This window comes from Vicugna pacos, chromosome 4 (genome assembly GCF_048564905.1).
Source record: "Vicugna pacos chromosome 4, VicPac4, whole genome shotgun sequence".
NCBI lineage: Eukaryota > Metazoa > Chordata > Mammalia > Artiodactyla > Camelidae > Vicugna > Vicugna pacos.
Window position 1 is genome coordinate 34,537,621 of NC_132990.1, and position 22,124 is coordinate 34,559,744.

Sequence of the window (22,124 nt, forward strand, 5' to 3'; positions counted from 1 at the left end):
AAAAACACTAGGTGGTAAGCTATCTTGAGCCCTAGCATAGTGATGGTACAAAAAACCAAGGCCAAAGTGGCAGACAGAGCAGACTTGTGGCTTTCAAAGGAATATGCTTTAGATGATCAACTGATTATGCAGCAGGACCAATGGAAGCCAGCAGGCAAAAGTGGCTCAAAGAAAATAACTCTCAATATAGAATTCGATACTCAGGAAAACTAATTTTACTTATTTACATACATTTTTGTTGAAGTACAGTTTACAATGTTGTCTCAATTTCTGGTGTACAGCATGAGGGGCCGGGGGGCAGCGGCTTACCCATGTCTAGACCGGAGATCTTCTGTTTTCAAAGTCTCTAGCATGCCAGGATGCTCTGTGGTGTCTTTCTCCCCTTCCCCACCCCCTTCACAGTCTATAAGGGAAACTCATTTTTAACTCATCTGTCTCTACATTTAAAGCACACCTCTTATAGACAGTATATCGTTAGGTCTTATTTCTCCTTATACATTCTGATAGTCCCCAACTTTTATTGGAGTGTAAAGTCTTTCAGGGGTATGGAGGAGGCAGCCCCAGAACTGAAACTCCTTCAAGCACTCAAGTCTCAGTTGAATGGATGCAACTCGGCTCCATAAATGGATCAATCCATTCATCTCTGCCTCCTTTTAGTCTGCCGCCTTTCTTTTCCTGATCTCTTTACTCCCAAGGTAAAGTCTACTTAATACCCAGCTCAGCTTCCACTTCCTCCATTGAGCCATGCATTGAGGGCACAGGGGGCCATTCATGCACGGGGCGCTGAGTGAGGAGGGGCCGCCCGTGCGGCACTCACTCAGGTAGTAGTAAGCACTCTGATGAAATAAGACGGGGCTGTGAGCGCGAACAAGGCTACAGGCAGCAAGGCACGGGAGAAACGGCAGTAGGGACCGAATGACCAGGGAGGCCTGCGGTTCTCAACTAGGCATCAGGAACAGCGCCGACCCCGACCTCTAGCCCAGTGTGGCATCTGGACTAGCTGGTTACCGAAGTGATTGCCTCCTATTCTTGAGCACAGATGCAGCGGGACTGCGTTTCCCAGCCCCCCTCGCGGCTGGGCGCGGCCAGGTGTCGCGCTCTAACAGTAGCCTGTGAACTTCCAGCACAGCCCGTAACGATCTCCTACACGTTCTTCACATTCTTGAGACCTGAGAAGTCATAGACCAAAGATGGTAGAGTCACCGGATAAAAAGAACCTGGATCCCTGAACTCTGGCTAGGAGAAGAGCTACCCACCAATGAAGAAAAACCCATTTGGGACATTATTATGCAAGTGAAGGAAAAGCTGGACTCGCACTAAGCCACTGTGACACTGGGGGTTGTCAGGACAGCTCACATGGCACTGACTGGCCGAGGTCGCTGTGTCATTGCCACGGCCCTCTCAGCCTAGCACACGGCCTCACCGCGCTCCCGTTACCTTTGCACTTTCAGGCTTCCTTTCCTTCCTACAGGTCCCACCCCATCAACTGGGACGGCAGCAGGGCGGAGGCGCGTCCTTCTAAGGTGAGTGCCGTGACGTGCTGGCTGCCCTCACTGCCGCAGCGTGGCAGCGGGAGCGCCCGGGCCCTGTGCGCCACTTGTACCTTTAGGCGGAGGAACGACGAACGCTTTCTCTTTTAGTTTGCTTAGAACACGTGCTTTCTAGACTCCCACAAGTGCAGTCTTTGCCTCAGTCCTTCCCCAAGTTCCGACCGCGTCTGACCTGGCGGGGCTGGGGGAGTGCGCCCGTGCTCCTCGCGCGCTTTCTCAGGACAAGGAGTATTTCTTGTGCCCCAGGCACGCTATCGGGCACAGAGCCGGTGCTCCACGACTGCTTGCTGAAGGAACGGACAGGGCCACTCAGTGCTGTCAAACACACTGGGATGCTATGGAAATAACCTGCAGACGTTTCTGCTCTTCAGAAAACATCTTCAAAGCCACCCTCTCAATTTACGGTCAGCCGTGACAAAAGCTTTTCCTTGAAAACCAGATGCGTAGAAGTCAGGCTAAATTACGAGTCGCTCCGGGGCATCCAGAGAAATAAGGATTGTGCGCTAAGGGCACGCTAAGGAGGACTCTGCTTTCCTGCTGCTCAGCTAAGCGCCGTTTTTCATCCCCGCCTTTGCTCTTTCTTCCTAAACTCTACAAGTTTACAAAGTCGATCTTTATTCTGACACATACCTCCCTAAGTCACCTGCCCAGTAAAAGCTGCAAGCATCCACTGTACTCGGTTTCTCCCCAAGGCCAATGCCCAGGCAAGGCCCCTGCAGCCGCCCAGGCCTAGAGGCCTTGTCAGTGCTCTCAGAGCACGTTGCCCAGCCCCACACAGGCTCACGCCTTCACAGTGCCCTCCTGCTCCAGACAGCACCTTTCTCTGAGAGTCACAACACAGAGCTTCTCTGGTCAGAGACACCAAGGCCAGACCAAGTTGGCAATCAGGAAAAGCATGGGCTATACCATAACCTTGAAGAGTAAAGACATTCTTTTATAGTTTTTCTTTTATAGCCTCAGACCCATGTGGTGCTAGGAATCAAGATTAAAACAGAAATGCCACCAACCTGCAAACCAAATGGCATGAGTCAATGACATCAGCCTGACACCTGTTTTAAGCCCAAGCAGCCATTCAGGTTGCGCACAGGGTCACTTTGTTTGTTGCAACAACAGAGCAACCTTAGGAAGAGGTATTTTGGACAGGATTTCACTCACTACAAAAACAGCTGGCTAATCTTTTCCCCAGTAATACGTGAGAATCATTTATTATTTCATTTTTTTAAAAGACATTAATTAATATTCCCTTTATTTGATGCTGGTGCCACAATTAAAATGAACATGCTTTAATTCATTTAATTTTCCTTACAATGCTAGCCATGCTGTCTACCACTGAGCTATGGCCTCTTTCTTGCTGCCTTAGTTTCCCCAAACTCACCTTCATCTCCTCACCTCAGGGAGAATGCTGGGTTCCACGTGCCTCAAGAAAGAAAGTCAAATTTCACTTCTAGGTACTTGCACTCAGAGTGCTGCATACCTTTCTATGATAAAAATGATAGAAGTCAGGCCCAGCAGACACTAGTCGGTCTTGCTCAAGTCCAGTCGTGTTTTCTGTTTGTTATATTGACTAGTTTGGCACAAATGTCATCCTACTGCAATGGGGCATACAATAATAATGGTGTTGCGGAGACTGGACAGCCACACGCTAAGGATTGAGACTCGACCACTATCTTACACCGTCCACAAAAATTCTCTCACAACAGAACCAGGCCTGAAACCACACAGCTTAAAAAGCGTGTGTGCAGCAACAGAAACTGTCAAGAAAATGAAAAGGCAACCTGCAGAGTTAGACCAGCTACTGGCAAATCCTGTGTCTGTGACGGGGTTGGTAGGCAGGCACCTTATGAAATCGGGAAAGGTCACGTTAATAAAATGCTGAGTCACTAAATAAAAATAACACTGAGAGCTGATGCAGGTGTGGGAAACAGACACCTATGTGCACGGCTGACAAGGAAACTCCGTGCTGGGTGGCATTTTGTAGGCATCAGACATTTTTAAAAATGTGTGCAATGACTTATGGGTAAGAACCGTCAGGACAGCATTATATAGGGTGAGATTAATGCATTTTGGTTCACTCTTTAATAGATGCTCATCCACACTGCTGTAAAAAAAACACTGTTGTGGGAAGATGTTCCTAACAGAAAATCGTGCAAGGAAACTTGTACTTTTGTAAACAAAACATTTATGCATGCAAATAAAACTGGAAGACGACTTCTTGAAATATTCCGTGTATACTGGGTTATGGAATTATACAGATTTTTCCTTTCTTAAAAAATATTTTCCAAGTTGTCTGCACTGAGCATGTAATTAGGAACAAATCTAATAAAACTCTTGGAAGCATATTTGTACTTTTTATGTAGCGGACTATAAACTACTAGGGAACTGTCTATTACACTGTGTTCCAAGGGCAGCGTACAGTGTCTGCTGTGAGCCTGGCCATGTGCTAAGCTCTCTGCATGGCTGGGATGTGTTTTTAGCACCTCAGTTTCCCACAGGAGGAAACTGAGCTTGAGCAGGGTTAAGTACCCTGCCTGGGGTTACCCAGCAAGGACACGAAAGACCAAGGTCTGGCATTCAGATGTGCCTGTGTCTAATGGCTGCTATGTTACTATCTGTGGAAACATCGGTGCAGGTGGCCGGCGGCAGCGAGGTGGGGGAACCACATGCCTGGACTCATTACCCTCTGACTCCGACTCCTCTTCATCTTCCTCCTCCTCCTCTTCATTGCTTTCGTCCTCACTCTCTTCCTCTTTGGCAATTTTCTGCCGAGCGCTCTTAAACACTGACTGTAAGACAATGGAGTCTTCGTAGATCTGAGGGGTCAAAGTGGCACCTGTTAAAAATGGCAAGGTGAAGGGCCCAAGACCCACGATCCCAGCACGCTTCTATTCCTTACGCAGCACACCAGTTTCATTTCACGTGAATTTCCATAGACGCATCAATGTTAGCATCTATGCCTTTGGGAAAATGCCAAACTCAGATCTACCTACATGTTCATATGGGAAAAAGTCCACATGCAGTTGAAATAATTTCTGTGTGTGTGTTTGTGCATGTGCACATGTACACACTTGGGAGAGAAAGGTGGCCTTCCACAAGACATCCTCTCATTTTTGACAGCAAGAGGAGGATTTTTAAAAGTACATTTCTTATTTGAAGTGTTCTAGCAAATACTGTTGGGTAAAGCAACCTTTTAAAAAGTGCAATTAGGGGAGGGGATGGGAATAGCTCAGTAGTAGAGGACAGGCTTTGCATGCGTAAGGTCCTGGGTTCAATCCCCAGTACTTTATTTTATTTTAATTAATTTAATTAATTAATTAATATTTTATTTTATTTTATGGGGGGGATGTAATTAGGCTTACCTATTTGTTACTTTTGGTGGAGGTGTCAGAGATAGAACCCAGGACCCCGCGCACACCCGGCATGCACTCTGCCTACCGCTGAGCTATACCTCCTCCACCCTCCATTTCTAAAAAAATGCAATTCTCCTAACGCAGGGGAGGTTATTCTTCATTACTGAGTTTATCAGTACCAGCCAATACTATTTGCAATCAGTGCATTATCTTCAGTGTCTGCACATATCTGAGCATAGCCCTGTGTAGTTGCTGAGAGAAATGCACAGTTCAAAAACGGTCCTTTCTCTCAAAAAACTACAAACAGAAATACTGTATGATTCAATCATCCCGCTTCTAGATAAGCATCCAAAGCAACGGAAAATGGTTTACAGCAGCACCATGCACAGTAGCCAAGAGGTGGACGCAAACCATAGCCATCGACAGAGGGATGGATTAACAAAGTGAGGTATGTCCATTTCCACTGGAACACCACCCAGCCTGAAGAAGGAAAGAGATCCTGTCCCAAGCTACACCGCATGGATGCTAAGTGAAATAAGCCACTCACAAAAAGACAGATACTGTGTGATTCACTTCTACGAGCTGTCTATTGAGTGAACCCACAGAAACAGACAGTAGAATGCTGGTTGGCAGGGGGAGGGAGAAAGAGGAGTTGTTACTAAGCAGAGTTATGAGAGTTGCAGTTTTATGCGATGCGAGCGTTCTAGAGATCTGTCGCACATCAATGAAAACATACCTAACACTACTGAACTGCGTACTTAACAAGTGGTGAAGATGATACACTGGGATGGGGCCACTGGGGTAGAATTTGCCACAGACACTAGAGTTGAGCTGGATCTTAAAGGTGAGGAGGATTCCATCAGGGGTGAGAAAGCAGAGGGACTTTTTAGGAAAAGAGAGCAAGTGAGAAAGGTGGGAGGCAAGAATAAAAAAGATGCATTGGGAAAGGCAGTATTGACAACAGCTTGCATACGATACGGGACTGCGTCATGCAAGATGTTAGTATCTCGTGATGATGTAAAGGCTCTTGTTTTCCTACAACCACATGTGCATCTGGGGAAGTAGGTGTCTGTCAGTGAAGCTGTCTTACTGGACCATGAACTGTTTATGCAGGAAATGAGGCTGAAGCATTAGCGTTTGGGTTTAGAAAGCAGCCCGTGGAGATTAAATTCACTCTAGAGTTAAATAGTACAGGGGGAACTCAAAGCCTGGTGGTTAGTAGACTGACAGGAATAAAAAGGTGGTTAGAGAAGGATAAACCGGTGCCCAGGAGGGCCTGGGAGGGAAGCTAGTCAGTCAGGAGGCCGTTTCTCACCCCAGTTCAGGTGTGAGGCGGTGAGTGTGGGCAGGCGGGGAGGCCGTGGGGCACAGTGGCTAGCACCACGCTGCCAAAGCCGTATAAAGAACCCCCAAACCCTTCGGCTCAAATAAAACTTCCCTATTCTGGAAAAAAACCCCAAAACAACCATAACCCCCCCCCCAATCTATCCACACACATTCACAAAGGACTTCCTTGTTGACACTTGTGTTTATTACTCTCTGTGTCCTAGTTTTCATCTTAAATTTCTTTGAAAAGACCTGTTGTTTGGTCAAAGTAACACTCCTGTTAACTTCTAAGAAATGGAAATGCGTGGTCTGTTCAAGGCACATTCTGCAGAGTCCCATGTTCTCCAATTTAGTGACGAATTCACATGAAGATAAGGAAGCAGGATCAGGAAAGAGGCTTAAGGAATCTCATGGTGGCTTGAGACTGCGCCGGTCAGGGACACACTGACCTCTTTTCTTCTTCCTTCAACTTCGTGGGTATGAGCATCAGGAAGGAAGAGGGGTGTTCCTACCAACGCTGAGTGCAACTGAGGTGTAAATAAAGTGGAAGTATCCTCTGCCTGTTTTAACAGTGTCACTGACTTACTTCCTCTTACACTTGCTGTCTGTCGCAGCTGACGTGATGAAAAGCCTTTTTTTGTAAGCAATGAGAGGGAATTTTTTTTTTTACATATATGTTTTGTTTTAAATCACAGGCAGTTTCAGCTCCTGATGCAAAGTTACAAGCAGAAAAACCAAGGTAAGTAGAATCAAACACACAACCTCTCTAAAAGCAAAAGCTGGACTGCTAGCCTTTAAGCATCACTTTCAGTGATTCCTTTAAATTCTTCCTCTGATTAGAAGCCAAGCCTTGAAGGCAAGCCTGGGTAAGCAGCAGCCCGGTTGGGGCACAGAGGGGCCGCCGTGGGTCTGGAAATGCCGCAGCCTCGGCTTACTGACACAGGGAGCACAGAATATAGGCTTTTATTTTCCCTTTTCTTCTGCCAGGATAGTAGCAATGGTAGCAAAGGAAACAATTTCTTTACAGTAACACAAGCATGTTCAAGGTCACACATTTTTCACCTGGGAGCCCTCCAAGTTGAAGGTCTGAGCGTTGTGACAGAGCAGCATGACGTCTTTCTCCAGGTCACCCAGGCTCCGGTACTTATGATTACGAATCCTTTCCTGATGGAAATTTTGGATAAAACAGAAGAAAGAAGGAGGGTGGGGTTGGAAATGCAACAGTCATTACTTGGTTCACAAAGCCTGATCCTCCCTCTGTCTTCCCGGCAGACGGCCCTGCCAGGGAGGTGGGACTACACAGCTCAAGGGGGTGTCACCCTCAGAGGCCACCCTCCCACCATGCCTACTTCTAAGGGGGAGGATGAGCGGATGATGGGAACCAGGGGGCGCGGTGGCGTAGACGGAGGAGTCCGAAACTTCTTAAATAGAATGCAGGATAATCAATATGAACTCCCCGTGTAACGATTACACATCATCCATGGAAAGGCCCAAGGACATCCCAGCCTTTTTAGCGCCAAGCCCTGAATGGGCATCATTACCGGGCAGGCGGATTGCCACGGTCAAGTACTGTCATCATTTCAAGGAGTTTACACTTCTACTTTATTTACTTTAAAAAATAAAGTTTGTAAACAAAAGATCTACCTTTATTTTTTTGAAATCCACTGGTTTCCTAATTAATTCATAGTATTCTGGTAATTCTTTTCTTGAAGGTAACTGAATGAAGACTTCGCTGAGCTGTCGCCCTGAACTGTAGGGTGGGGGGAACAAAAGCATTACAGGTCATGCACCATTGAGAAAAACTTGTACTTTATTTCAGACAACACCCCCCAGAGCAAATTACATCCCACTCAGATAAACATGGGGCTCTTTAAATCAAGGAAAATCCTACAACCATACTGGAGATGAATGCCCCGGAACTAACTAACTTCAAAAGCACATAAAAATACCATTAGGCCCCCACTTCTGCCGTACATATGGGAAGTCCACTGTGGGTTTCTCCTTCAGAGTGGATCTCTCCATTTTGATACAAATATTTAAAATACCCCATTCCACCAAAAATTCCATTTTTAAAGGAGTAATAATTGAGTCAGTTAAAAAAAAAAAAAAAACACCTCACCCTGACTTTATTTCCGTACGCCTTTGTTCTGAAATTCACCTTACATGCAGCAAATACTGTGTTAGAACACCCTGGAAACCCGACTGAAAAGCTGCTGTGTGTACTAGTGACTGTCTAGCTCTTCCGTGTTACTCCCTTTAGAGTACTTTTATATACTGTGAACCTCACACACTTCATTATTTTTTGCCAGAGGAACTCCATCTCATCTAACTGCACTTGTGTGTGTACGGAATAATTTGTGCAGAAAACAATACACATATTTACCAAGTGTGGCTACCTCACGTTCCTGGGATCAGTGCTGTACCCTCCCCAAATTCATGGCAGCTTATTTGAAAGCACATTTAGAAGCAACAAACGCTTAGCATTTTGTAATTTTGAAAAACAGACCACAAAGCAATATAAGCTTTTAACGTCACTTAATGTTTGTTAGAAGCAGACATGGTCAAAGGAAAAAGATACTCATAATCCAGGTTCGGGGCCCTACTCTCCGACTCAGCCTATCCAGATCAGTGATAGCTCAGGGGATACAGTACAGCTATTTTTTCACGAAAACCTCACTTCCCTTATGATGCCATCTCTACCTCCTTTGTGAAGCCAGAAAGATTAAAAAAAAAACCAAACCAAAGATCGCTGCCATGTAAATTTTGGAAGGTGATTCTCGGAGTGTGTGAGAATGCTGGAAGCAGCAGCGAAGAATGAGTGACAATATGCTGTTTTAATCCAGAGTCCCAGTCGTATAATTAAAAAATAATCATAATGACAGTTATCATAAAAAAGGCATGCGCAGTAACTCAAATGGTTGCCTAGCAACCAGTGGGGAAAATGCTGAAGTGCAAAGGGGCCTGCATAAATTAACCGAAAATCCTGTCAGAGGGATGGGTGAGTTCTTCTGTGAGACTGGGTCAGTGTTTTGTTTTATTTGATTTTGTTAATGCATATATGGGGCTCATGAATACTTACAGCAGGGGCCAACGCGAGAGGTTTAAGAGGACCGTAGTTTCATAGGAAAGTGGATTTTACAATCACTGTAGCAAGAACCAAGGTGTTCTCTCACCCTCACAGCCATCCCTACCCACCCCTCCTTCCAGGTTGAGAAATGCGTTTGTACCACCATAAATTTAAGCCCACACAGAACATGGCAAAAGCTATTTCATTTGCTAGCACTTCTCCCTGGGGCCGCAATCTTTTTATTCTCCCATTCTGAGACTAAAATAGACAAACATTTTTACCAGTTTGAAATGAATATCTGAAAGGCAATGAGGGGAACTTACTTATATTCATTGTTCTATTTCTATCAGTGACTTCTTAATAATTAGCATTCTTTACACCCTAGCAATCATCAAAGAGTCAGCCCTCTTTGTAATCCTGGATTTAGCACCTGACCCTCAATGACATCTTCGGTGTCATTTTCTGCATTGCCAACAGATGGTGTCATTTTTCTATTGATGGATTACAAGTACCATCATTGCTTTGTATGCCCGTGATGGACGTAGTCTTTACTTCATCGGTGCTACTGGTGAAATGAGAAATAAGCAGTTTATACTGAGACTGTGATAAAGCTCTTTCTAACAGGGGCAAAATGGCTAAAACAATCTTGTTCTGATGTCCTGTTCTTAGGAGAGAAATTCTAGAAAATTCTAGATCCCATAAATAGACAAGTTCAGAGCTACCTGCGCTCACAAAGGAGAGCGCGGAATGTTCTGAGACTCAGGGCCAATAGTATAAAAGGAGATGAATTTGTTCTGTTTCAAAAATAAAGGCTCACGTGGCTTAATGTTTCGATCCTACCTCTTTTATTTCCCCTCCCAAGAACAGAGGGCGTGAGCTGAAGGAGGACCTGGAAGCCATCAAACGAAGTCTCCCCTGTGGCTATGCTGGAATCATCTTTACTCAAACACCTCAGTCTGGCTTTTGAAGCCCACCTCAGCGCCTTCTCTGCAAACCCAGTTTGTACTGCCGACTTGACTCTTCTGGTCAGAATAGCCTCCCTCCTGTGTACCCCAAGTACTGTGGCCAGCGCCCCCTTTACAACTAATTCCAAGTCTCCAGGCTTGGCCCACCTCTCACTCCATGGCTAGAAGGTCCTCTATGGTCTTTTCCCTTCAAATATTCCATTATCCATCCAGGATCAAGAATACTTCCTCCATAAAAATGGAAGAAGTTTTCCTCAGTATTAAACCAAGTCTTGGCACCTCACTGCTCAGAGCTTCATTCTGTGATGTTGGTTTTTTCCCTCCTCCACAGAGGGTGGGAACACTTCACCTGCAGTCAAACCCCCACCCCGCATCAGAGGCAGTGTTTCCCAGGACAGGTCTGCGCGGGACATGGCAGGTGGTCCTGGAGGACACCCAGCTTTTACATCACCTACAGAATGCGCTGAGGATGGAGGACTGCTCACTAATGATCGCTATGGTAACTTATTTTTCCCTAAATTAAAGGTTTAAAAAAAAAAAAGAAAGAAAAGGAAATTTAAAAAGTGAAGCAGCCTGATTGATAGAGTTTTGAATTCTTGGCATTTCTTTCTCCAACTTACGCTGAATAAAGGCTTCTTCAATACACCTTTTCAATAACTTTTTTTCCCAGTGCCAAAAAGTTTTTTTTTTTAAAGTACAGAACAATGGACTAATTGTACAGTGGTTTCCAGAAGGTGTTCTGTTTCTGTTGAAATGCTTATCCTGCCCCCAAGGTATTTTCCATTACGTCATTTTACACAATTTTAAGGGTTAACTATAAATTGTTATCTCTACGTGTGCTGCGTCCTGTGACAAAAGTGGTACCTGTCCTCCGCCTCCAAAATGGTCTGCGCTTTCAGACCTACTTTGTACAACAATCTACCACAGAATAAGAAACGCGACCCTGATAATAAGACATATGGTGGGTGGGGGAGGAGAATAACCTAAAGCACAAATATAAAGGAACCCACTGCACTTGATGGAGTTTGCAGGTGCTGGTGGGCAAACATACTATCTCTCCACAGAGATCAAAGGGCAAAGGGGCATATGGCTATGCTGTTGGTGCGTGAGCTGGAAAAGCCCTACGTGCCACTATGTAAATGAGGGTTTGCAAACCCTGCATGCATATATAGGTCACACACAGACACAGACACACACACATACGAGACAGTGCTTTACTGTGCTTCATCTGGGGACTAATTTTTCTCCCATTAGCTACCCAAGCCAAATGGCAAGAATCTCACATCTGTACTACGGTGGCTTCTTAACATGGTGACTACAGACATTAGAAACATCACGTCAGTATCAGCTTTCCCTTTGATTACAGTTTATGTGAAGCTGGAAGAGCGCACGAGACTGAAACACTAGCTAAGAAACCTGCTCCTTTAAAATGCTGGCTGTTACGTCTTTCCGACAAGCCCCAACCAAGAAGATGTGATGTTTGGTGATGTTAGAGCAGGCAGATAGCTAGCTGTGAGCAGAGAAAGGGGGTGAGACCAAATGGCAGGAATTGGGCAGAAAGGAGGGGCACAGGCCAAATGCAGGAAACCACACATGTAAGCACCAGGGGTCCCTGGGCAGAGAAAGAAAAGCGGGAACCTCTGGACTAAGTGGTCACACCTTCAGGGGGAAGCGGCACGGCCTGGAGGCTAAATGACAGAAATCCCTCCTCCCTTCGGGAAGATGGAGTTGGGATGAAAATCAAGGAATATGGCTCCAAACCCTTCCTTCCCCAATGAATATTCCGCCCACTCATTTTTACACTCTATGTAACCAACTTGCCAAAGACATTCGGGGCAGGCTCTCACCTGAGCCTTGAGAGCCTCCCCTTGAGAGCATACTAGCCATCCCTTAAAAATCCCTGCTTCACTTTCTTAACCTCTGAGTCTTGTCTCTGAATTCTTTCTGGGATGGGACAAGAACCTGGACACCGGTTACATCCACCAGCAACAGTGAGAGTCTTTTTTACGTTGCTTTATGATTTTTCTTTTTACCTGCCAAAGCTGATTTGCTGACAAGAATTCCTCATGGGTATTTCTGAACAAGTGATCTTTAACTAAAGCTGAAATAGGTTTTGTTTATATTAATTACCGAATATAAAACGTGGTTCTTTTGAACGATGTCATGATTTAGAATACCCACTTGGAGTTGGAAGGGTTTTACAGGAAAAAGTTATGATAGTCTGAGAGGAATCAAACTAGGAAATCATTTGGGAAGAAAACTATAAAAATTGGGTCAGCATTGGAGGGCAGTAGGTGAAAACATGCTGCCCCCCCCCCCCGTCAGATTCCTGTAAGGTTTAGCACATTACCATTTAAAAAGGAACTCAGACCAGAGTAGCACCCTACTTAGCCAGAGAGTCCCCAGAAGCCTGCGCCAGTCACAAAATAGGTGTCAGAGAACTTGCACTCTGCATTCTCTCTGAAATATCGCATCTGAGTCTCCCTGACGATAATTCCTAGCAAGCGTGGAGATCTGACTTCCCAGCCTCTTGACATACATCTGAGGTCCGAGCAAGACAGAACGGGATACGGGTAGACTTGCTTTGGGGAGTAGACTGGACAGCTGTTAAAAATCACCCCAAGGGTCGTGTTAAGGGCTGTGAATATCTAATGTGCCTGAGTTATCAACAAAAATGAAGCTACGTCAAGTTAATGCTAGGTAGATATCTGGATGTTAGGAGACAATGGTTCACTTAACTCAGTAAGAGAAGCCCCAGGGCTTTACCAAGAGTCTTCTATGTAACCACATTCTGACGTATGGCTTTGCCTTTGGTAATCTACTGTAAGCTGAAAACGGATATTTGTATACATATATACATGTGAAGATGTTCATCACAGCGCTTATTTAAAACAATTTAAAGCAGCCAACATCTCAAACAAGTGGGGAAAAATGTGTAATGGAATGCTGGAGAATCTAAAATCATGTATTTTCTAATTATGTGCCTTAAAAAAATGGACACATGCTTATGACATTCAATGGGAAAAAAACCCGGGTATCAAAGTGTAAATGCAATACAACTTCAACTAGGCTTTTAAAAAGGCATAAACTAAGAACCAGGACCAAAAGGAGAAATGCCAGAGCATAAATAAACAATAATACTATACTCTTGTTCAACAAAATGAAGATTTACAATCCAATGTAATTTGGAACCAAATTATGATCCATAAATAAAGTAGGTCTCAAACACTTTTATGAGTTGCCTTCTTTGAAAACATGCTGTAAGTCAAAAATCTAATTTGATTTTTCCAAGAGAAATGTCATCTGAGGGGCATATGACCAACCTTTATTTATATCACCATAAATCGCACAGTTCATCAACTGGGACCTTTTAACTCTCCATATAAAGCCAAATAAATAGAAGAGAATAATAGAACAGAAAAATTCCATAAAGTTTTCATTAAATATACTACAACCAATGGAATCTACTGTATGAAGTCCCTATTTAATTCTCTCACTGAACTTACTACTGCAAATCAGAGGTGATCACTAGGACGTATGATTCAGAGAGAATTTATTTGTTTATTTAGACCAGCATTCTGAGGAGACGTTTGAGAAGATCTATCATCTGTCACTTGACTTCTTAGAAATACTGACTCGGGACATCTAGTCCCTTCTTTTTCTCACTTCTCAGCAGGTGGAGGTACAGAACTCTAACCGTCCATCTGTCTCAGTGTGACGCTCCTTCCTCGCTCAGCTGTTTCACCAGCTTTTGTCACCTCATCCTGAAGGCGTGGAGGTGACACGGAGGTGACACCTTTCAAAAGGTAAGGACCCCCCTTCCCTTCCACTGAATATTCTGTCCTTTGATCTCTTCCTGTGTCTCCACTTCGTAATGGTAAAGACGCTTCAAAGCTTTTGGCTGAATTGCGGTCAAACTCAAGAGTACAAAGCCTTTGTAGGCAAACAAAATCAAATACCTCTCTGCCCGAGCTGTAAATCCCAAATGCCACTTTGTCAAAGGGGTGGGTTGTAGCAGGTGCCCTGAGCACCGCTTTTCCCCATAATGGTCATTTTAGGAAATTCTTAAGGAAGACACGTGAGGTATGATTCTAAAGGAATGAGGCAGATAGATCTTTCCCCCATGAATATATACAGGAACCTTTATGCCCAAATACCTGCCCTCTTTCAGAGCTATCCATTTTTTACCACAAGACCTACAGAGTGTTTCTGATGACAGTTCGTAGCCTGGTAAGAAAATCAGTTTTGTTATTTCCTGCTGGGGCTGCTTCCCCCTCCCTCAGAGACAAGCCATTTATGCTGGCCGTCCTGAAGCTTTGTGAGGCAGACCCTGGGCTCCTGGGCCAGGCTGATGCTGGAGGCCTTCTGTGCCTCGGAGAGCAGACGGACCAAGTTTATTTGTGGGCTGCCCACCTGCTGTATGTGCGTATAATTGGCTGAGCATCAAAAACAAGAGTCAGGTCACCAGGAGTCAAAGCAGCCTATTCCGGTAAACATCTCAAAGTACCAATCCTGGTAAGGAGGGCAAAATACAGTGCTGGAATCCACATTTCCCCGAGGCTGATTCTCTCTGGACTAAATGCAACTCCTGAGCTCTAAGCGGGCATTTCCCAGTATGTGCTCCATGGAACACAAGCTTAATGGATTATTAATAGTGTTCCCGAAAAAGGGGGCTTCATTGGTCCAATGGGGTAAACCTAGCTCAGCAGATGACTTGACAGCAGAACTTCCCAGAGCCCCTGACCACACTGGGGATGCTCCAGGAAGCTACGGGGCTGGAGTTTGAGTCTGTCTGGAGTTCCACTCTCCGGGGAAGCAACACCCCGGATACCACGTGAGACTCTGACTCCCCAGGCCGCTGCTACACAAGAGGAACTGTCAACCCTGTCGCTGAGCCCCAAGCATCCAAACAGAAAATAAATGAAGAAAGGCTCTTCACCCAGAACTAAGATTCCCTAAGTGTATCCACTTGGTCACACTTCTATTTCACGGCAATTTCTCTGTCATCTAATTAAATGCAAAGGGCCTTGAGCCTGAGATGTTGACACAGCCTCCCTCCCCCATTTAAAGAAATACAAAACGTCTGGTGAAGACACTGCTAAAAATAAATTTTGTCTAAAAGAGCTTCTTGGCTGGTCCTGGAGGGATAGTCAATGCTAACGACGTAATCACAACATTAAGGGCTGTTTACAGCCGCGGAGAGAATTCTGGTTTCCTGGGATGGAGCACGTGGGCTGGGTACCACCTGCCACCTTTCCTTTCAGCTGTATTTCTGTAAATGGCACCACATTCACTTACCATCAGGGCAGAGATTCAGGAGTTATCTCTGTCAAGTTCTCCTCCACCTCTCACATCCAGCCCGCCCCTAAGTCCCGCCAATCAGACCCCTGACTGTTTGTCTTCCTGTCTTCACTCACTGCCATGTCCCATGCTTGACCCCTCTTCCCTTGTACCGATGGCCCCGTCATACTGAGACACAGGTGGTCCCTAGAGGGGGGTCCTGCTTTTCTACACCTCCTCCGTGAACGCCTGCATACCCGGGCCTGAGCACCCCAGCCTCCCCTCTGTCCCCCCATCCACCTGGGGGACTCCTCCTCCGCCCACAAGCCACCAGCTGCCTCTTCTCCCCCTCCCACCCGACACGTACTCTTTATCCCTACTGTGTGTCTATGTTACTCCTTCACATAGCTCTTTCCAACTATGCTTTAAGGCATTCCATTTTACTCATCTTTCCCCCCCATTCTCAATATTTGCACAGACTGACACATAGAAAATGCTCAGTGCTTCTGAACACAGAAAGGGATTTTAAAAAAGAATTTTAAAAAACTTAATCATAATGCAGCCTTCAAACAACGTCTTGAACTCGGGCTTCTGGGGAGAGGAAGCGTATGTGACAGGAAGGGACAAGACAGACCCCCAAAGAGCCCCGAAGAAGCAAATGTCCAGCCCCGTCTGTGTCCCTGGAAATGACAGTTTAAACATGTCTCCAGTAAGAGGACTTCTGTGGGTCCGAACTACGTACAGCCGTATCATGTCCTCAGAAAGCCCAGGCACGACATGGGGGCTCTTAACACCTTTTAACGTTATTAATCCACTTTCCATGGTCACATGACTATTTCGATGGAGGAAGGGAAGGGGGGTGAAGGAGCTGATGCCTGCTCTTGCTCACCGCACTGGGCATGTGGCCCGTGTCTTGCCTTTTAGACCATGAAGCCTCCTTCTCCATCGTAGGGGTGGGAAGTCTCACCACGATGGCTCATTATTTCCAGCCCCAAATAATCAAGCCAAGAGCTGCTTATTTCAATTCTGAAACTTCAATCCAGATTGCATTCTCTCTCATAATGGCAAAAAGGAAACACAATTCTTGATGCCTCTTAGTACACACTATGCTTTGTGCGTCTGGCTTCCAGGAGTGGTAACTGTTTACTGAAGATCAGTAAGAAATACCAAAAATTGACAGTCTTACCCAACAGTTTCAACTCCACACAGATACGGGGGAAGTACAAATCTCCCCCGTTTTTTACCTCCTTACATGGAGGGGAATGCCACCACTGCCGATGGCACCTGTTCTGAAATACAGGACACAACTTCAATTCTTCTTCCTCCTGGGCCTAGATTGGATCCTATACTAGTGGCAAAAAAAGTGCTGCAAGGGACGCTGTCGAGTCAATGGACAAAAGTGGAATATGGATGGCAAAGTACTGTATCAACATTTTTAAAAAGTACAGGCTGACTGAAAGGGGGAAAGACATGTTAATTTCCGTATATTAATAACAACTGCTAACCCTGGCAAATCACGCACAGCCCTCTCTCCCATCCAGATATCCTCTCATGCTCACAAGATCTCTAGGGAAAAAAGGCATTTCTGCTTTCCACTGGACAGAAGCAGAGGCACACAAAGGTTAAGCAGACTGCCCTAGGATGCTGAAGACCACACACGGGACAGGTAAGCCCAGAAGTCACGCCCTGAACCCAGCTGGTGTGGGAAGCCTCCGGGCACCGTGACTAACTCCGGAACGTCTCACATGTGCACGCTGCTCACAGGCTTCCAGAGAGCCAGCACCACAGTGCTTTTCGTTAAGCTTCCAAATCAAGACAGCACAGAGTTAAGAGGCCCGCGGGATGTAAGACAGAAGCTGCGCTGGAAAGGAGGGGAAGCCTCGGAGACCCATCTCCAAGCGATGCAGGTAGGACAGGCCCTGGTACCGTGGTAACAGGTGCATTTACGAGATGGACACACCCAAATGAAAACACAGCACAAGCAACTTCAAAAGCCAGGAGAGTGCTTTAGAATCGCTGTGCCTCCATCTCCCCTTCCTAGGAAGAGGGATCGGGAGGCCACTGGAGAAACCAGCTTCCAAAGGCCAGGTCTTTAGGAATTGGTCTGTTTGGTGGACGGAGGGATACCTGTAGTTAGAGACACGGGAATACAAGACAGATCCTGACCTGTTTCCTTCTATTTCCAACTGAGAATTACTGGGCACCTTCTCCGCGTTACACCTGCGGTAGAGTAGAAAGAACACTAGAGTCAGAAGACCTGGGTCCGCGTCCCAGCCCAGCTCCTTCCTCCGAGGTTGGGCGACCTGCGGTAATTCATCTCACACTCCGAGCCGCAGTCTCTGCACCCACCTGCCTTGCCCACCTCTGGGGGTTGTTGGAAAAAAAAATCACACAGGGTTATGTTTGGAACATCATTCTGAAAAATGGAGGGGAAAAAAAAAAAGATTTCCTCAGCTCTCTGGGGACGTTTGCTGCTTCTCCCAAACATGTAAGTGCCCGTTCCTCCGGCCCCGTTTCCCTCACACGTGCTCCGTCCACTGTTCTGGGAGCAGCGGCAGGCGGGCAGCACTGGCTGGCGGGGCGGGGCGCGGTCGCAGGACGGCAGCTGTAGCCTGTCCGGGTCCGGGGCCTCCGTTCTAACGTGGGGTGATACTTACCTCAGAAAACCGCTGTGAAAATTAAACAGGACACTGCACTTGGTTACAGCAGCCAGCAGCCTAACCTGGTTCCTGAACACCATCCAGGGGGCCGGCTCTGCTCCCCCGAGCCCTGCTCCTTGCCAGCCGACCGCCGAATGAACGGCCTTCAGCTGGGAACGGTGCCAACCACTACGTGAGGTCTCCGGCCCCTCCGCGGGCCTCGAGGGACGCTCCTTCAGCTGAGGATTTTGAAACCGCTCCACTGGTGTCCCTTTGTGTGGTGGCAGAGAAGGGGCTGGGAGGTGCCACGAGCCCCGGGAAGCCCCTCCATCCCCTCTAGATCTCACCCGACGCAGACTCGGCGCCTCTGGCACACACAGCCTGTGTCTGGCCACGGACTGATGCCTCCTCAGAGCCACTGCAGAGAGGACAAAGCGTAACCCCAGGGTGGCAGGGCGGAAGTGCAGGCTATATTGGCAATGTAGAGAATTTGCTGGAAGGACTGAAACAGTTGCATGTTGGGAAAAGAAGCTGGGCAGGTCCCAGGGCCAGGTTGTGGAAGGCTGTCTGTCCCCGGCAGAAGTCTGATCACCGCCGGGCAGGCAGTGAGAAGCTGCTGACAGTTCTGAAGTAACCACGGGACTGATGAGGTACCGGCTCCGAGAGCAGACGGGGAGGAGCAGACAGCAGGCCCCCGCAAGCAAAGACGGTGGGGCTGGCGGAGCCCATGCGCGGGGACATGGAAGCGGTGTGGCGCCCGGGAGAGACGCCCGTCAGGATGCTGAGGAACCTGTCCGTAAGGGCACGTGCGGAACAAGGCACAGACGTAGGAACAGTGTTTTCGCTACATTTTCGGGAACTTGGGGTGGTGATGGTATAAACCAAGGAGATAACAGAAGCTGAAACAGACCGTGTTGTCTCACAGTGCATCCCGGTGCAGGAAGAACCATTGGGACTGACCAGTTCGACTGCAGACATTTTACAGAATGTACCGCGAGTGACTTGGAGAAAGGTGGGCACGGTTCTATGATCTAAGACTGACCGAGAGGACAGTCCATCAGGGATGTGAGGCTCTGAAAAAAGGCGATTCCAGCAGAACAATTTCAAGTGATTCTGAGGAGTATGTGGGGACAGATCTATGTGGGTCAGCAATCTGACTGGCTCAGAAGGAAAAAAGTACAAACGAAAAAGCAAATTAATTACTGGTATGGGGAGGGATAAACTGGGAAGCTCAGGATTAGTAGATACAGACTACTCTATGCAGAACAGATAAACAACAAAGTCCTACTGCAGGGCACAGCGAACTAGATTCAACAGCTTGATAATAACCTATAATAAAAAAAGTATGAAAAAGAAAAAAAATATATATATATATATATAACTGAGTCACTATGCTGTACACCAGACGCTAACACAAACATTGTAAATCAACTATCCTTCAATAAAAAAAGAAAGAAATTAAAAATGGTATGGACCTGGCTTAAACCATGTACATTACTAGACAGTATGAACACTGGTGTGATTAGTCCACCTGGGGTGGACATCTCAGGATGATGGTGATTGAGGGAAAGCCTTCAGCCAAGTAAGTGCCTAGATGCACTTCAGGTAAAGCACTCTGGAGAGAAAATCTTGGAAAAAGAAAAGGCACCTTTTTAAAATAGGAGTCCATGTCTTGTCGAATATTGGTTAACTCTATGTGGGCCTTCAAAACAGTAGCTTAGCCTTAGTCAAAATGAGGGAAGTGAGACAAATGACTTTTAATTTGTATACAGAAATTTGTGCATAGGAATTACACAGGTGCACTTAGTCCTTAGGTTTGAGGTATCCCAAGTTCTTGGAAAGGAAGTATAAGGTAATAGGGTGAAATCCTGGCGCTCTTTCCCCAGGCAAATGTAGTGATTATGATGTGTTTTTTCCCCTAAAAGGGACTGTAACCACAAGATGTCATCATACCTTTATCTAACTGGCTCCCACGACCCCCACCCCCACCCCGGGCTGCCTGCCTGCTCAGGGCTCTCGGGAACGTCCCTCCTGGACTGTCCCCTCCACCTCGTGGCAACTGAGTGTAGGCAAGTACCTTGAGCTTTTTTTCCCCCTCTGGTCCTCAGGAGTGAAAGTAAGGAGGGAACGCCATCAGTATTGCCAGGATCAATGAATGATTTCCTGCAATGTGGGGAAAGCTAAGATGCAGAACAAGCCTGGGCTTTCCACCATTCTCAGAGATGTCATTAGGGTTTATTAAATTGAGGGCCAAGAAGATGACAGTCTAGACTCGGGGAAGAGAGCAGGGCCTGAAGACCATCGGGGAGGAAGGAGATGTGTGGTGGCCGCCCCGGCACCCCACTGTGTGCCAGGGTCAGACAGCACCTCCCACCTCCCCCGGGTCAGTCAGGACCTCCAGTCCAGGCCCTCTGCAGACAGCAGGGCCCATCCTCATGGAAGGCTCCTGCTACAGTCTTCAAACAACTGTGAGAGGGGGACGAGGTGGCTACAATCTCCTCATATTGTGTTTCTAGATTCTTCAGGAATGTGAACAATGCTCAGATTTGAAAAGCAAGGCATAATAAATGTTGGCTAAAAGCTACAGATAGGAGAGTCGATAGAGCATATCAAGACATGTCAAATGAGTTCAAGTGTCCAGTTGCAAACTAATTACATCCTGAAAGAGTGTGTAGATTGCTTCTGCTAATAATGTTTACGAAATCACAGAGAACAGAAATGGAATCAGAAGACCAGAGGTAAGCAAATGTCCCACTTTCAACGGGAGAAAGGAAACTTCAGAGGGCGATGCTTGATGTGGACCATCGGTAAAAAAGTAGAAGAAATTATTCAGATGCCACGGGGCTATTTAGAGAAGATAAATAACATCATTAAGTGCCAGTAGGAGGTCTCTTAGAAAAAGCCATGGCAAGCTAACCTCATTTCATTCTTTCAGCAGGGCATCTAGGAATTGATGGATTGGAGGGGCCAAAAAGATGGTCTATCTTGGTTTTAGCTTTTCTTGATAACCTTGAGAAAGGACAGATGAATGTGGGTGACAGGATAGCATGGTTGTGTGAGTTCACGGACGGTTAATCAGCTTTAAAGCTTACTGGTGAGTAAATTCATGTCAACCTGAAGTGATTTTCAGGGGCATGTCACAGAGGACCTGTCCTTTGCCCTTTAGAAGGTTCTCAGCAATAGCTTATAGCAAATCTTCAGATGACAAAAGCTCACGAAGACAACTAAATGTGTGTGTATTTTTTTTAAAGGCATGAAAATTTACTGTATGTCATTAGATGAGAATGATGCGACCAAAATCAGATAAAATTAGACAGAACAAGAATCAGTAGATCTAGGACCCTGGCAGCATTCCTGGGAGAAAAGGGCTGTATGTATATTCGGGGAGAGGGAGATTTTCAACAAGTCACACACCCAACGTGACTTCACTCTGAGTCTAGACTGGTGGAAAAAGTTAACACACTCTTGAGCTTTGGAAACAGAATTTTGGCTAACCACCTTGCAATCAGCAGTCAGAATACCTTTGGAGTTCTGGGTGCCATGTTTTCAATGGGACACTAAGAAAGTAAAATGTGCCTAAGGAAGGTGACCAGGATGGCGAAAGTCCAGGAGTCACTCAGATAGCAAAGTGAGGTGTCTCAACCTGAAGGAGAAGGTCCTGAGGCAGCTACGCATACAAATATTTGGAAGGACATTTCTTGGATTGAAAATGTACTGACTCTCTGAAGCTCAACTAGAACAAACAGCTACAAGTCAGAGGGCTGAGTTCACTTTAATATAGGAAACGCCCGTTGTGTTAAGAGCTGTCCTTCGGTGTTGTGAACCGCTTCCTAACATGGTGAGCTAAAGCTGGGCGTGGCTACACGGGGTTAGATGACGGTCTGAGGGAGGCGGTGCAGGGGGATACCCCTGGGCTCTAGGAAACTGGGCCAGGTAGAGCCAAAACCCCG

The 22,124-nt window shown here is 46.3% G+C and overlaps 1 protein-coding gene and 1 long non-coding RNA gene across 9 annotated transcripts in view; one reads left to right on the forward strand and one right to left on the reverse strand.

The window, feature by feature from the left end:
- Window positions 1–10,898, forward strand: part of LOC140696044 (uncharacterized) — an 84,748-nt gene extending 73,850 nt beyond the window's left edge. Inside the window, exons 3-4 of the long non-coding RNA XR_012071991.1 lie at window positions 6,919–6,962; window positions 10,153–10,898. This is a non-coding gene — a long non-coding RNA (uncharacterized lncRNA). The remainder of the gene's footprint in view (window positions 1–6,918; window positions 6,963–10,152) is intronic.
- The window catches only part of SMARCA2 (SWI/SNF related BAF chromatin remodeling complex subunit ATPase 2), a 160,286-nt gene that overhangs the window by 5,414 nt on the left and 132,748 nt on the right, over window positions 1–22,124 (reverse strand). For 6 of the 8 annotated variants that reach the window (XM_072959542.1, XM_072959544.1, XM_072959546.1 and 3 more), the window contains 4 exons: window positions 17,702–17,755; window positions 7,868–7,973; window positions 7,286–7,387; window positions 4,228–4,360 (listed from right to left, as the gene is read on the reverse strand). In XM_072959542.1, the coding sequence (XP_072815643.1) occupies window positions 4,228–4,360; window positions 7,286–7,387; window positions 7,868–7,973; window positions 17,702–17,755 (395 nt within the window). Of the gene's footprint in view, window positions 1–4,214; window positions 4,361–7,285; window positions 7,388–7,867; window positions 7,974–17,701; window positions 17,756–22,124 lie in introns of all 8 variants that reach the window. The other 2 variants (XM_072959548.1, XM_072959547.1) reach the window with 2 other exon arrangements.